The following is a 15,855-nucleotide window of genomic DNA, read 5'->3' as shown; positions in this document are numbered from 1 at the left end:
GACCTTGTTCTGCTGAACTGATATTGGGACCCAATGAAGCAATGTATGTAGCAAGCCACTCACACTTCCTTAGATGCTGACTGATCTTCCTCACTGCCGCGTTAGGTCAGTAGGCGTCTCAAGCCTGCAAATCTATGTATGTTTGCTGCCTTCTGCAGGGATGCGCAGAACACTAAATTACACACAACATGACAGAAACTCGGTAGTATTACTGTATTATTGTTACAACCTCAAGCATCAAATTGTATTTATGACTGTGACTGTGCACTTACCTCAAAGAAATCAGTGCACTGCAGTCGCATTAAGTAGCATCAATATCAAGGCAAGTGTGTATGGCGAAGAAGGAAAGAAGTAATTATGTATATATATATATATATATATATACATGCAGAACATTGCTTGTCTGATTCCAAATCCAAAATGATGCATGAGAGGTGACAGGACTGAAACCTGCTTAAGGCAGCAAAATAAGCCTATGCACGTATATACAGTTCACACCACAGTTGCCAGAGGGAACATACATACACCAGCCAGCTCCTTTGAACACATTATTATTGTTTTGCCTTCAGTGGAAGTGAGGCAATTACTTCACCTCACTGAGAGATTTAGGTGGCAGCTATTGTCAGAGATCACAAAGAATCCATCCATCCATCCATCTATCCATCCATAGTTAACCACTGCTTAGTCCTGTTCAGGGTTTTGTGTAGTGCTGAAGCCTATCCCAGGGGTCATTGTGCAAGAGGCAGGAAACACCTACTGTATAACCACAATTTTCTCATTTGCAAGTCAAGATAAGTAAACCACTCAGGTAATCATCAATTACTTTCATTTCCTGGTGTACTTAATTTAAACAATAAATAAATAAATAGTGCACAAATTAATTTTAAGCAAATAAACAGATCATGTGGTCCATTTTCTCTGCTCTGTTTCTGAATTTTCAATTCAGTTCAAGTTATGCCCAAATAATGTCCTGGAGGTCAACACGATGTCTCCTGCAGTTCCCATGCATCAAATGGTCCAAAAGGAAAGCATTGCAGTCCCTTCAAAAGCTTTGTTAATCAAAGTGACTCAAAGTGTCTGTCATTTGAAAAAGGAGCATCATACCATCAAACCTATCATCAGTGATTCACATGTAAAGTAGGCTATTAATCTCAGATACTCCATGTGTAACAACAGAAAAGGGTTGTTCATCCTTGCAACCACCAGATGCCATTTTTTTAGTTTGCTGTACTGATAAATCTTGACCATTAAAGCAAAGGGGGATTTCAGGTGCATTTAACAGTCAATTTAGGAATCAAGTCTTAATTTTAAAATTAACAGACCTTGATGAACCCTTACTGTTAAAGCAAAAAAGGTTGTAACATAACTACAGTAATGTTCTGGTACCAACTGCCTGTTTTTAACTTTTAAAATAGAGTTTTAATGCTTTAATGCTCAATTTCTGATAAAAAAAAAGACCAAAAAAAAACTGCATTTTACAGTCAGCTACTGTAATAAACGTGTTCAATAAAGTGTTAAATTAAGACACTTGATGTCTCTTTACCGTTATTTAAATTCCTGACAACCAGCAAAATGCAGTTAAAAGACGGATCATTTTATACATCAATATCAAGGCAAGTGTGTATGGCGAAGAAGGAAAGCTGTAATTATGGACCTCTCGTAACTCGTCATGTCGATCTCAATTTAAGATTGATGGCTGCCATTTGTACATTTCTGATAGTCTGCCCTCATCTGATCAGGAGTTATTCGGAAGACATACGACAACCTTGAGGCAGAGCACAGGGTGACCGGACAGACAAATAACACACATCATCTAAGACAGTGAAAATGACAGATTGGTCTCCCATTAAGACAGTTTACACTTCACACCATGTGCCATCTCTGACCTGCTTACAATGCATGACAACCTTAATAACTGCGCAAACATATACAACTCACCCCACTGCAGTGGAGCCAGTTGAAGGTGCTCCAGTATCAGCTGGTTGAGAACCCCTTCCACACTTGCCTCTCCACCACGCTGCAGAGATGGGTGAGGGAAGTTAAGGATGACATGCCAAGGACTTGAGGTGACTCAGGTGATCAAAATGCATCAGAAATATCAGAATACAATGCTGCCTAAAGATGCTACAAAAGGTTATTAACAGGGCCCAAAGAGGGAAAATATTACAACACTATTTTAATCTGGCCAAGTGCTGTATGTGACCAAAGGCCAGTCTAGGTGCCATTTTTAGCTCAGATAAAAAGAGACAAAGAGCGAGATGTGTCCGAGTTGAAGTACTAAGGTTCAGAGTGCATCAGCCCATGAAAAGGATAGAGATCAGTTAAGAAAACCCTGGCTCAGACAGCTTGGACACTTGGAGAAGAGAGACAGGGACAATGCTGGATTAGGAATGGAACCAGGAACAAATTGAAGGGGGTCGTGAGATTGCAGTCATATGGTTTCCACTGGGCAAGCTGGAGCACATTTCAGAAACCTCCCAGAAATAGACTGGTGCTCCACTTCACTTTAAATATTAATTTCTAACTAAAATGCTGTATGAAGTATTAAAATCACAGCTTACACCGAAGTGGAGCTGTGCTACACAGACATAATAAATAGTTTCACTTCAATGTTGTCACCACAGACAGCCAGGAAAGGGGTCAAGTAGAGAGAGAATTCTGACATGGGTTGGACAATCAAGATGGCTAAGGCCCATGGCTGCACCGCAAGCGCCCTCTAGAAGGCCGCTGAAAGTTTTTGTTTTACATCTCTGGGCCATGAGACGCTCAGTTTCAATACACTCGCCACGTATGATGGCAGTAATGTGTCATTAACTTGACTTGATAGCTGCACATTTGTGATAGTTGATAGTTACCAACTATGAAGAAGTTCTTGAAAAGAAAAAAATGATAAAGAAAGTGATGGCGCCCCCAACAGTAAAAACTTTTCAGTTTTTAAAATTACTTAGAACATTTTATGGCGATACTTTCATTTACACTTACAGCGATACCTCAGTTTTCGAACGTCCCGGACTTTGAACAAATCGGAGTTCGAACAAAATTTTTTAGATTTTTTTGCTTCGGATTTCAAACGAAAGCCAGAGCTCGAACGTCCCCGAAAAAAGACGGAACAAACATAAGGCGCGCAGACCGATCAGCTGACCCACGAGGCGCTTTGTTATTGCGTACAACGAGGCCTCTGTATGCAGACGTGTCCCGTTAGCTACATTTACTGTTTGACTGTTTTTTCTTCATATTGAGGGGTAAAACCTTTCCTGTCTCCGCACTGGACCGTGGTAGAGTGTCAAAGGGGAGGTGCTCGCTCTCCACACGTCTGAGGCTGGAGCGCGCACTCCAGGGTTTGATGTCCTGTTGTCGGTTGCAGCAGCTACACACATAGACAAACAGCGCACCTACAGCAGACACTCTACATTCACTCCTACAAAAAGCCTATTTTAAGGCTTGGCACAAATTATTTCTTTTTCCATTAATTGTAATGGGAAAATCGATTCAGATTTGGAACAAAACGCTTCTCGAACGGCCGTCTGGAACGGATTGTGGTCGAGAACCGAGGTACCACTGTACTTAAATTACCATTCTTACTCTTCTGAGTTTATTTCTGGAACAGAAAATATTTTATGTTATTTAGACAGTTTTATTATATTTATTTTATTCAGAATTTTATTCATGAAGTACAGTTTTTCCAATTTTTCTGAACAGTTTGCATCAAGGGTATTTTTTTCTTCTTTTTTTCTTCAGTAAATTTGATGAACATGACTTGCACCTGGTTCTGCTGCTGGTTGGACTTTTCGTTAACAAATATCTTTGCGCTGATCGCATGGTTTCACGTCATTTCACAAGGTTTTGGTTTGTTTACATGTATGGTTATTGAACACAAGTGAAATTAGTAATTCTGAAATCAGCTGCCCCGGACCCATAAGAACCCCTGCTTTGAGGCACAAGTGTCAAACGGTCCTCAAAGGGCCGCAGAGGGTTCAGGCTTTTTTAGCAACCAATCAAGAAGACAGTATCTCACCAATCAGGTGTCTGAAGCTGTCGATTGTCAGTCTGGTGCTGTTTATTTCAGCTGAGATTGACTTGGTTAACCGATCTGTGTTTGCAGGGTCGGAACAAAAACCTGCAACCACTGCGGGGCACTTTTGTGGGTCAGTTTGACACCACCGCTTTAAGGGTATTGAACCATTGCTGATTACACACCACCAGACTGCGCGGACACACGGGGACGACGGTGACAGCGCACTGCCGAAGAATGCCACAATCGTGCATACACACATGAAAGGCGATCTCACTTGACACCACAGGCAGCTCAGCAAGTGATCAAATAGGGAGCATGCATGTGAGAAATGGGATGATCAGGATGGAACTGGTTGCCAGGCAACAATTTCTGTTGGGCCGCAGCCCATAAAGTAAATGTGAACACAATATATTGTAAGAAAAAAAGTAAAAGTAATAATATTAAAAATGCATGGAAAACTTTTACTGTAAATGTCTACTCTCATGACTCTCTGATCTTCACAGTATGGGGTACAATAAGTTGTCATTGCAAGCAGAATATAACACAGGTGCTATTAACATGAAGGATATAATGCTCCAGCAAATGCCCAGCTTGCTGTTGATCTGACAGCCTCGTGCATGCTGATGTTCCTCCTCAAGATATTTGAGATCAGTCAGGCAAATGTTCTCTTGGTGCAGCTGTAGGGTGCTCTCAAAGTCAAACTTGTTGACTTGGATAGCCATCCTGCAATCAGACAGAAAGATAGATGAGGGGTGGTTTATAATACTGCTCCTTTGTGAATCCAAACACATGCACTTCTCTGAAAATCACCGTGACCCAGTTCAAAATACCACACTAATAAATAACAAAGTAATTTGCAGTGTTTTAACAACCAATCAATAATTGAAAAAAAGACAAACTTGCAATTGCTAGTTGACATACTATGACGTTTTTTAAAGATCTGCACTTTGGGCAGGATGTTTTAGAAAAGGATTGTTTGCAGAGGTGAATTCTCCATTTGGATTGTGGTCTTATAGGTATAAAAATATTAAGTTTATTAATAGCGTGGGAACCACATATTCAGAAACATGCCGTGTTTCCAAGGAAATATTTGCGAGACAATAAACGTCCAGAAGTACTTAGTCTTGTTCATGTTTTCATGATGATTGATGGCTATCATTTAACATGTCCGCTGACACCCGACCGATGATATCAGGTGATGAATGGAGGAAATTAATGGACGATGCGAGCCAATAATACAGAAGCAGGAAGGCAATTTTATAGAGAACACTGCAATGTCACATCCGAAGAGTCCCTGCGAGTTAATTTACTCATAGAATTCGTGGTCCAGTGAATTAATAAAAAAAAAAAAACAGTTTTGCAGTGGAAAATGAAGAGCCATTATATGTAATAAGTAAACATGTAACCAGTTGCTACATGACTTTGTAACCCATCCATTTCGGAAAGGCACCTGTCATCCACCTAACAACCTAAATTACATTGGTTCCATGGCTACTCTTAGACTGCAGCCTGTGGTGATCCATTTTTTGAACCTCTGTGATCTGTATCTGATCTTTTCTAACAGTCTGAATGACGCAGAGCTGAATTTTCAAATGCAACCGAGGCCACGTATCTGATCTTTTGACATGTGACTTCTATCTGAATGACCTGGTCGCATTCATCCCACGGACACCAAATTGAGACCTTATACACGTACATAAAAGTTCTTCTTGTCATGGGACATTACAAATGAACTCACATCAGAATGCCACCACTCTCGGCTTTGACGCCGTTACCTACACGTTTGTCTGTATGGACGTTGATGCCATCGTCTCACATAATGCCATGGCTGAAGACTTGGCTCTTTTCCATCTTAACCTCCTCCTTAAAACAAATATATTGTGCTGTACTGTGCTGGCTCAGGGAGGAAAGCAATTTTCAAATTGGAAAGACATATAAATCGCATTTAATTGTAAATGAGAATGTCTGAAAAAAAATTTGAATTTGAGTTGAATTGAGCATTAACCCCTGCATGTTGACCATCTCTTCCCAAGGCCTGCAGAATCAGCAGCCCCGGAGATCTCTACTCATGGATGGATGGTTAGACAATTGATGCATTAAAAGCATTTTTAGGAAGGTGAGCCGAGGATGAGGGATATTAACTTGAGTGAGTTAAGTGCATGATGGAATCGCTTGGGTAAAGAGTTTTGAGAGATGGTGGCAGATACACACAGGAGTGATCACCTTAGATACTTGTGCTTGTTAGTGGTTTAGTACTGCATTGCTGGAGTGGAGTTTTTGGAAAACATGGAAGATGAGAATGAGAAGGAGAGCTGCGCAGGGCGCCATGACAACAATCTAGTGTGGAGATAAAGAAGGTGAGCATGTAGCAATATGGAGTATGACGGATGGAGATGTATTTGAAGCAGTTTGAGTAATTTGTTTTGGGTTTGAAATAAAACTGTCACAGATGGTGTGAGCAGGGTGAGTGGTGGAGGGAGTGTCACACAGGCAACGTATTGTTTTCACCTGTAAATGTATATAATTCAAGTATATTCATATTCATTCATATGGCTGTAATCAAAGGCATAGTAGATTAAAAAAATAGAAAATTTTTAACATTGACATATAAAAACATTACTATTACATGAAATAATCTACATCGATTTTGACAAAATGGTCAATGAAACGACAAAACAATAAAGAAGGCAAATCAGAAAGATGAGGGCTTGTGGGCTGGACATGGGCTAAGAGAAGCCATGTTAGAACAAAGCTTAGGTCACGCATGTCGTCTGACCAGTCCAGCAAATCCACCATGAGAAGCAAACAAGTCTGGAGACACATCAAAGAGCAAAAAGAAAAACAGCAGCAATTTAATTACCGGACCTGCACAGAAAGAAAACTAAACAGAAGCTGTAGACTCTGCTTTGCCAGACTTATGCATCCTGCTTTGAAGATTAGTGGTGCTGGGCTGATTTCACCCACTGCAGTTACACACACATAGGAGTTCTGTTATTTCAGCCATCTCCAAAAGCAAAAATATATATTTTTGACAATGTATTTGTATGGGTTCCACATGACCGGATCATTCTAATGGGAGGATTCAAAGACGCATTAATACATGTGTCAACTACAGACTGGTGCCACCAGTACCATAGTTAGATCATGGGATTCATCAAAACCATGACAGGACAGTCCAACAATAACCTCAACCATGACCAACTCTCATATTCATTCAATTCAGTATCAACAGATGATACAGACACCAACCCAAACATTAAAAAGCAAAATAACAAAAAAGGATAATGACTGATAGAAAAAAAACACTTCTTTGTGCATATGCAGAACACACCAGTGCCCCACCCTGCATAATACTCATGTGATGGACTCCAGACTTTCTTCATTACGTCATCATGGGTTACAGTGCCTATCATAAGTATTCACCCTCTTGGATGTTTTACCCTTTTAGTGCTTTCATAAATCAATCATGGTATTTTTTTTTTTAAGTAATGTCAATGAAGCAAAAATATATAAAGAAATATAACAAAGGTTGTGTGGGTATCGGGCATGAACAGCCCTTTTTAAGTCCAGCCACAAATTCTCTATAGGAGTGAGGTCTGGGCTTTGACTCGGCCACTCCAGAACATTTACCTGGTTCTCTTTTAACCATTCCTGTGTAGCTTTTGGAGTATGCTTCGGATCATTGTCTTGCTGGAAAATAAATCTTCTCCCAAACCGTAGTTCTCTTGCAGACTGAATAAGAATGTCCCCCAGCAATTCCGTGTATTTTGCAGCATTCATTCTGCCCTCTATCTTTACAAGCCTTCCAGGTCCAGATGCTGAGAAACATCCCCACAGCATGATGCTACCCCCACCATGCTTAACAGTGGGGATGGTGTGTTTTTGGTGATGTGCAGTGTTTGGTTTCCGCCAAACATGACGTCTTGTCTGATGGCCAAAAAGCTCGATTTTGGTCTCATCAGACCAAAGAATCTTCTTCCACTTGACCATGGAGTCTTCCACGTGCTTTTTGGCAAACTCTAGTTGAGATCTAATAAGTCTTTTCTTCAACAGTGGCTTTCTCATTGGCACTCTCCCATAAAGCTTTGACCGGTGAAGAACCCAGGCAGCAGTTGCTATATGCACAGTCTCTCCCATCTCAGTGGCTGAAGCTTGTAACTCCTTCAGAGTAGTCGTAGGGGTCTTGGTTGCTTCTCTCACTAGTCTCCTACTTGCACGGTCACTTAGTCTACGAGGGCGGCCTGATCTAGGCAGATTCACACCAGTGCCATATTCCTTCCATTTCTTGATAATGGATTTCACTGAACTCCGGGGGATGTTCAATGCCTTGGATTTTTTTTTATTCATCCCCTAAATTGTACTTCTCAATCACCCTTTCCCTGAGTTGCTTGGAGTGTTCTTCTGTCTTCATGGTGTAATTGTCGCCAAGAATACTGATCCATCAGTCTGGACCACTCGGACACAGGTGTTTTATACCTCAGTCACTTGTAGCACACCCACACCACTCAAGGCTCCCAGACATTGGGAAAACCTGTGTCTAAGGAACGTCTATCCGGATGGATAGTGGAAGCCATCTCCCTGGCCTATTCAAGTGCAGGTCAGGTGCCTCCAGAAGGGCTCAGAGCTCATTCTACTCGGGGAACAGCAGCATCCTGGGTATCATTGCAGGAAGTTGATTTTCAGAATATATGTGAAGCTGCATCATGGACTACTTCACGTACATTTGTCAAGTTTTATTATTTGGATGTTACTGACTCTGGTGTCGTACATTCTGTGTTAAATGTAGCCAGACGATGACAGGTTAAACATCTCAGCCAGAGGCTGTGGGGTGTTTTTTGAATTTCACGAGGTCTATTCATCCTGCTACCTCCAGTGGTTCTGTCCTATGTGTCAGCAAGGTGTGGTGGATACAAATGGCAGTACGAACTCGTGTTCGAAATGAATTAAAACGGTGGGGTTGTGCTGCTGCCCTGGTTTTACGAGTGAGAACGAGAGTTCGTACTAGCAGGCCTCGCTGACACCTGTCCAGGAGCTGAATTACATGTCCATAAAGGACGTATGACAGGCAGTGATGGTATTTATAGCAGAGGCGGAGCCGCACGTGTCAGCTCTGACCAATCACAGTCTGTCAACGGCAAGCTCAAGGCTTGGTTAGGTGGAAGGGGCTAGCGCTTTATTCAGTGGATGCTATCTGACATCAGCAAATGGCAGTACGAACTCTCGTTCTCGCTCGTAAAACCATTGTTGTAGCACAACCCCACCGTTTTTCACATTCCCAAAACAAAGTTTAGGACAGCTTGACTTTCAGCATGACCCAGCATTTTTAAGTATCAAGGTTGCTGATCCTCATCTTTCCACGGTCTTATTCAAACCAATCATGTAAGTTATAGTAGTTGCAAGTTTTCCAAAAGGTGCTTGCTTCATATGAAACAGCATTTTTTTTATTTGCTCTGTGTGATTTCGGAGAAAACTGTTATAAACCTATTATAGTAATTCATGTTCAGCTAGTTGGGTAACCAAGCAACAGGACCTGCGCTGAGAAAATGTGTTTTTCTTTAGAGGGTTATTTTTAGCTCACGTGCCAGAGCTTAAGAATCTGTAGAGGCTCGTGCCGAGGCAAGGAAGTCGGCAGTTTATTTTTAGACCTAGTTGACTCTGTGTAACCCTTTGTTAGCATCACATGCCACGGCCAGCAGTTTCTTGAACACTCCCACCAGAGCTGCATTAATCCCTCTAAGACATACTAACATTATTCACAGTAGCAGAAATGCTACAGAAATGCACAGCACATTTAATTAACCAAGAACGGGATCATTGTGATTCTCTACGGGTAAAAATTAGAGTCTGTTTTACTGTTTTGAATACAGCTATAATGTATTTGGATGTGCTGCCAATAAAGCAGCCAAAGAAATTGAAACTTTGTTACCATGGAAACAAGCATGATTTGAAAAACACATACATAGAAGCATGTACACCAAAAATCTATGTGAATGAAAAAAATGCTGCAGTGAGCACAACCTCTTTGTTACAGGTGGGATCACTGAAGCGTCCTTGCAGTGAGGATATGAGAGTGCAGAGGCAATGTGCTCCACCTCAGGGATCTGGGCTAATATGAAATCTAAACCCAACGAAGGCTTGTTTTTATCCATGGAGATATGGAGTGATTGGTGCAGTTTAGAGGGTGTGTACAGACAGAGGAGGAGAAAAAATCTGGATGACAACCTCACACTATCACCTCCAATGTCTAAAGAGGCATTGCTGCTAATTTTGAGGCAATATTTAACATTTAAGCTGCATTTTTGATAAAACATTTGAAACTTTACTCTTAATCTTTGCTTTTCCATCTTTTACCAAAGAGGAAAAATTAACGGTGAGGATTTTGCCTACTACACTGTTTGATGGAGAAGTCACAATAGCACAGCCTTGTAATTCATCTGCCAAGATACTCTTTAGTATAAATGTAGAATAAATGATCACTTTACATTGCTCTGTGATGATATTTTGTGCATTGTCTACCCTGAAAAGACAAAGACATCCTGCAAATAAGCAGAGCTTTGATCACCTCAGGGTCCATTATTTGAAGAAAGGAGTAAGCCAGAGGTAGAGTTGGACAGGTCTGACCTTTCTGGGACAAAGACTTTGATTTAAAGAGCAAGCTATGATGAGACTAGACAAACACTGGCTTCTGTAATGATATGAATAGAAAAAATGACCAGACTGAAACATTCATTAGCCCATTTCGACACTAGCTTATTTGGTTGCCAATAGGAAGTTCAGGAGCGCAGCATTCAGGAGTATCAAGCCACAGACAAAAGAAAAGTTTTAATAACACAATCTATGACTGGAGAGAAACTTATAAGTCTTAATTGAAACAAAAGCAGAAATACACAGTAATGCATAGACATTGAGGTTTTATCCTTATTTATGTATGATTCAGCTGAGACAGAAGACACCTCCATGGTAAAAGCTGTTGTTGACAACCATGGCGTGCAAAATTGAAATGGAAACGATCAAAGTGTTTGCTGTTCGCAGAGAGTACACATGATTGGCACATTCATTTCTGCAGCTGTCAGATTGAGAGCATACCTTCACAAGGCCTGAATGGAGATTCCATAAAACATCTTTCAAATAATATCTCATTCATCACAAGTAGGGATGGCAATACGAACTGACAAGGGCAGCTAATGTAGGGAGTGGATAAGTTGGAGACGACCAGTGTGTTTTCCCTCTGCATGTTTAACTCACTTACTCTACATAGTAGAGCGGATGAAAGAGGAGGTGGAATGAGACTGGTCTCATTGATGCAGATTCAGCTGAAATACCCATACAATAATAGGTGCGAGATTGGACCAATTAACAGATTCTTGGCAAGTACTCTTATTTTACACAAAAACTGAAAATTGTAGGAAAACACCTAAAAATCTTGAAAGAACCAAAAACACCAACTGAATGAGACAGCAACTTTCACTCTCCAGGACACATCTTAACAGTCAGGAAACGGCTAAACAGTCAAATAACCTGGTGGATGAGAAAAATGTACAACAATGGCGTAGACTGATGCTTAGAAGCTGGGGACCACACAGACCAAGTAGGTTCTGGTGGAAAGAAATGTTGGCCAGACAAAACAGTTCCTTGTAATTCATTTAGCAACACAGTATGTAAGGTGTAATATTATCAAATTATGCCCATAAAATAAATGTATACCCAATTATTTCACCCAATAATATTGGCTGAATAATCCAATTTGGGTAGAAACGTGCAGCTTGGAAGTTTAAAGTCAACATGAGTGTTTTTTGTTCATGTGATACTTTGGAAAGGCTTGTGCAAGTACGCTCAGACATCAGATCACAGATATAAAAAAACAAGACACTCCATATCCTCCAAGAAAAAAAAGAACTTGACGCACCTTTGACACTCACTGGGGTGAAGGACCAGATCCTGGTTGTTCTTTGCACTGACAGTCAGCTCATGCTCAGTTGGGTTAAAAATGTCGAACAGCAGGTGACACTGGCGGGTGCTGTTGAAGAACACAAGCACATAATTCAAATTTTTATATGATGTACAACTGCGGCAATGCAAGACTGCTGAATAGATTAGATGCCAAAAGGTCACACTGACTGTATGAAAGCACAGTCTTAAACAGGATCAAGAGACAACAGGTCGCAGCAGTCACTGCCCCATGTCCTGACTTCAAAAGTGGGTCTGCTTTCATCAAACCACCAGGCCCTGCAGCAACAGACCATGTCATCATTCCAGACCTGCTCTACCCATACACATCATAAGAGGCCTAATTTGCGACTTAGATTAAGATAGAGGGGCTGATATTGGACCATCAAAGAGGCTATTTTGGTCCTAGACAGGCTGAGATTTCCATCTGGTTATGAGTAATCAAAGCAAACAGGTCACTGCACAGAACAGTGATCATGAAAATGTAATAAAAGACACCACAGTGGGAAAGGCAAATCATAATAAATGCAGTTCAGTTGCTTTCAACATTCAGTCACGTTGTCAGCAACTGACCTGCGCGTTGTCGATATTATAACTATTATGAAATCCTAAATTCATTTCATATTAGCCCCTGAACCGGATCACACCTGGATGGGGCCCCAAATGACTTCTGTGACTGTCTGTGAGCGCTGCCTTTGAACCCAACCCAGCAACCATCACACCTTTTTTTCCACTTATCACTAAAATTTCCTGGTAATATGTTTAATTGTGTTTTATCCAAGTGGTGTGTATGTTCAATAGATCCCATAAGAAGTTCAGATAAAAATGACACATTTCAAATTCTGACATAACTACAAGGAAATATGTCAAATGTTTGTTTCCAGGTTACACATCTTGCTGACCCTCAACCCGCAACCGCATGACTTGGTAATTTTTTAGGGAAATACATATTTCACCCTAGTTTGGCTGGCCTTTCAGGACCCTAATAATGCATAGTGTGAGGCGTGAAAATGTGGTTTGTTGCTCACCCTAACCTTAACACTACGCAGTAGAGGGTTAAAGATGCTTCAAGGTTCATAACCATACTGCGGTAAAGACAAATTCATATAAAAGCAGTGACAACGTCAAGGCTGAAATGAGTCTGAATACAACATTCTGGGTAAGATGTTTTGCAGTTTCTTTAAGGCTTTCTTTTGGCGCACGGTACTTCCACGCAATGCATTCCATTCGTGGGTGTTGAGATCCAGTTTATTAATCCAAGTTTCCTGATTGACTGCACTGTCAATTAAAGGGTCATAATTTCAAGCTTGCCCATGTTACTTTAATTGTCTCCTTGTCTTCATGATAAAGAGTGGCTGATTTATGGGCCAGGGTGTTTAGCTGTAGTGATCAATCAGAACACCCAGTTAAGAATCACAGGCTCATTCGCTCAATGATCAGCTCCAACTCAATAAACAGAAGCAAAGGATAGTCCCATATAACAGGGCTGAGGAAGAGAAACAAACTTGAATCATTCTCAGCAACAAAGGGCATGTGACGCTATTTTCTTAATATGAAGCCATTATCTTCATCTCCCCTTATTTCAAATGCACATTCACCTTTCATAATCAACATGTTTCAATCTGATCAAATTAAAATATTGATCTTAGTCCCCCATCATCCAAGAAACCTTTTACCATGGGAACGGTGCCAATCAAATATTTATACACTAATTTAGCGGACAACAAGGCTGCTGCAAAGGGAGAGAGGATTTGTACCGCATTATGCCAGAGCAGAAACCTGAAACTCCCACAATCTGATGGGATCTTGCTGATTTCCAGTTAAAAGGTGGGATCAGAATAGGGCAGAATCGCCATCAGATATATGTTGTGATAAGAACATTCCAACACTCACAAAAGTCTGTTTAAAATGTGACAACAAGATCACAGCGTTGCAATTCCCAAGCAAATGAATGCCACTACAATTCAACACTAGACACGGAGCTGCCGCAAATTGTGACCTACCTGTAGGTTAGGCCAGTCAACCACCTCATTTCATGCTTGCAGTTTATCGACAGCAGAACCCAGCCAATGGCAAACACGTGCTTTACTACATATTTTGGTAAACTGATTACTTATATATTTATTATCTGACGATACATTACTGGGATATTGTCACACTTGCCTTGATCTATTGAAAACAACTCTTAATCAAAGGCACAGTGAGAGTAACAGTTATTCAGCAAAACTTGTGTATAATAAGTCCAACAAGGTCCCCAATATTGATTCAACTATCACCAGCTCAGGAATACCAAAACACTTCGGGTTGTCTTTACACCTGTCTTTTGAAATACTTTTTTGTTTTTTTTTTATATCTGACCTGACATATCTGATTGCAAAAGACTTATTAACCTGACTAAGTGTAAAGCAAACTTTGAATCTTTGGTTTATTTTAAACATGAAGAGCAACTAATTATTTATGTATTGGTTATTTATGTATTGGTTTAAAACCAAAGATTAGAAATATAATGAAATAGAAAACGTCTTGTTCATGAATTCAAACTAACAGGGCCAAAATAAAGAGCGCCAAAACCATTAGAATATTCCGCAGCTTCTGTTCAGTGTCACAGCTGCACTGAACTGGTAATATAATAGGAACCCAGAATACGTGACTATCATCAAGTACACTCGGGGTTAGAATCCAAATAATCTAATGGGAAAGTGTATAATACCTTAAAATAATTCTAGGCCTTTGTAAAATGCCAGGCAACAAATATGACTCACTCTTTGGAGAGTAAGGATCAAATGTCAGAACATTAGCATTGTTTAGGAGCTTAATCACAGTGCAGCTGGGTCCATGTTTGAAGATAAGTGCCAGATCAATAACACTGGGTAAGTCATTCAATCAATACAGCAATTTTGGAATCAATGCTTGTTAGTTTTACAACCGCAATTTAGTTAAAAACCTGCATCGTTTTCCCTGGACTAAATACATTGTGATAATGACTGAATTGTCCTGGGGTGGATTTAGCAGTGGGTCAATACAGAGGTATTTTTAGAAACGCCTTGAGGTTCAGATGATTTTACTCTATGGCAGCTCGAGTCATTTAAATGTTAGCTTTGTCTGCAGGAAGAATTGCAGGACAGAACGTTTTGGAGAACACAATGAGCATCACTAAACAATGGTATTAAAAGGCATGGTGTCATATTTTATTATCCATTTGTCAAGATTGAAAAAAAAACAAAATAAATAAATAACACACACATACTTACACATGCCATCACAGACTCCCACTCTGGCCAATCAGACCACTTTAGGAAGTGGAGTTGCCTCCATATCGACAGAGCTTTTGACACGCAATAGCTCGAATAAACCAGCGAGTCTGATAGCAGCAGGCTCTCCCAGATTACATCCTGCACTAGATGGACTACTGATATCACCTCCATGAAAATGGGTGCCCCCCTGAGTTTGTCAATCCTTCCAGTTCAGCATCAGAAGTAGAAGAGAACACTTAGCTGACAGGTAGACTTTAGTTTCTGGGACCACTATTTTGAACTCCATCCCACAGTGATTGTGTTGACTGAATGACTAGCTTAACTTCCAGGTCCAGAATCAGCGCATCAAAACGATGGTTCCCACGAGGCCTTTATGTCGTGGGATTTGACTATCGACTTCAAGTCGGACTACACATGCTCCCTCAAGCACCTGAGAGATCCCAAAACCCCAAAGGTGACCACGTGTCCAAAAATGGCACCTATTTGGCCATACACCTCCCTTTTTGGGGAGGCGGTCAATGTTTTTGTAGAGAAGAACACCAACAACCATCTGTCGGAAACCTCCAGTGTGGCCAAATGTAAACCACTTCCACCACAGATGTTCCAAGACCCAGAAGCCAGACGGGACAGAGGGGGTCT

The 15,855-nt window shown here is 40.8% G+C and overlaps 1 protein-coding gene across 2 annotated transcripts in view; it reads right to left on the bottom strand.

Annotated features, from left to right (window-relative positions):
* Positions 1-15,855, bottom strand: part of trappc9 (trafficking protein particle complex subunit 9) — an 88,046-nt gene that overhangs the window by 18,509 nt on the left and 53,682 nt on the right. For both annotated transcript variants that reach the window (XM_053863960.1, XM_053863961.1), the window contains 3 exons: positions 11,922-12,032; positions 4,585-4,738; positions 1,939-2,029 (listed from right to left, as the gene is read on the bottom strand). In XM_053863960.1, the coding sequence (XP_053719935.1) occupies positions 1,939-2,029; positions 4,585-4,738; positions 11,922-12,032 (356 nt within the window). The remainder of the gene's footprint in view (positions 1-1,938; positions 2,030-4,584; positions 4,739-11,921; positions 12,033-15,855) is intronic.

The sequence above is a fragment of the Synchiropus splendidus genome, chromosome 4, assembly GCF_027744825.2.
Source record: "Synchiropus splendidus isolate RoL2022-P1 chromosome 4, RoL_Sspl_1.0, whole genome shotgun sequence".
In the NCBI taxonomy this organism is placed as follows: domain Eukaryota; kingdom Metazoa; phylum Chordata; class Actinopteri; order Syngnathiformes; family Callionymidae; genus Synchiropus; species Synchiropus splendidus.
This window is presented reverse-complemented; position numbering and strand designations above follow the sequence as displayed.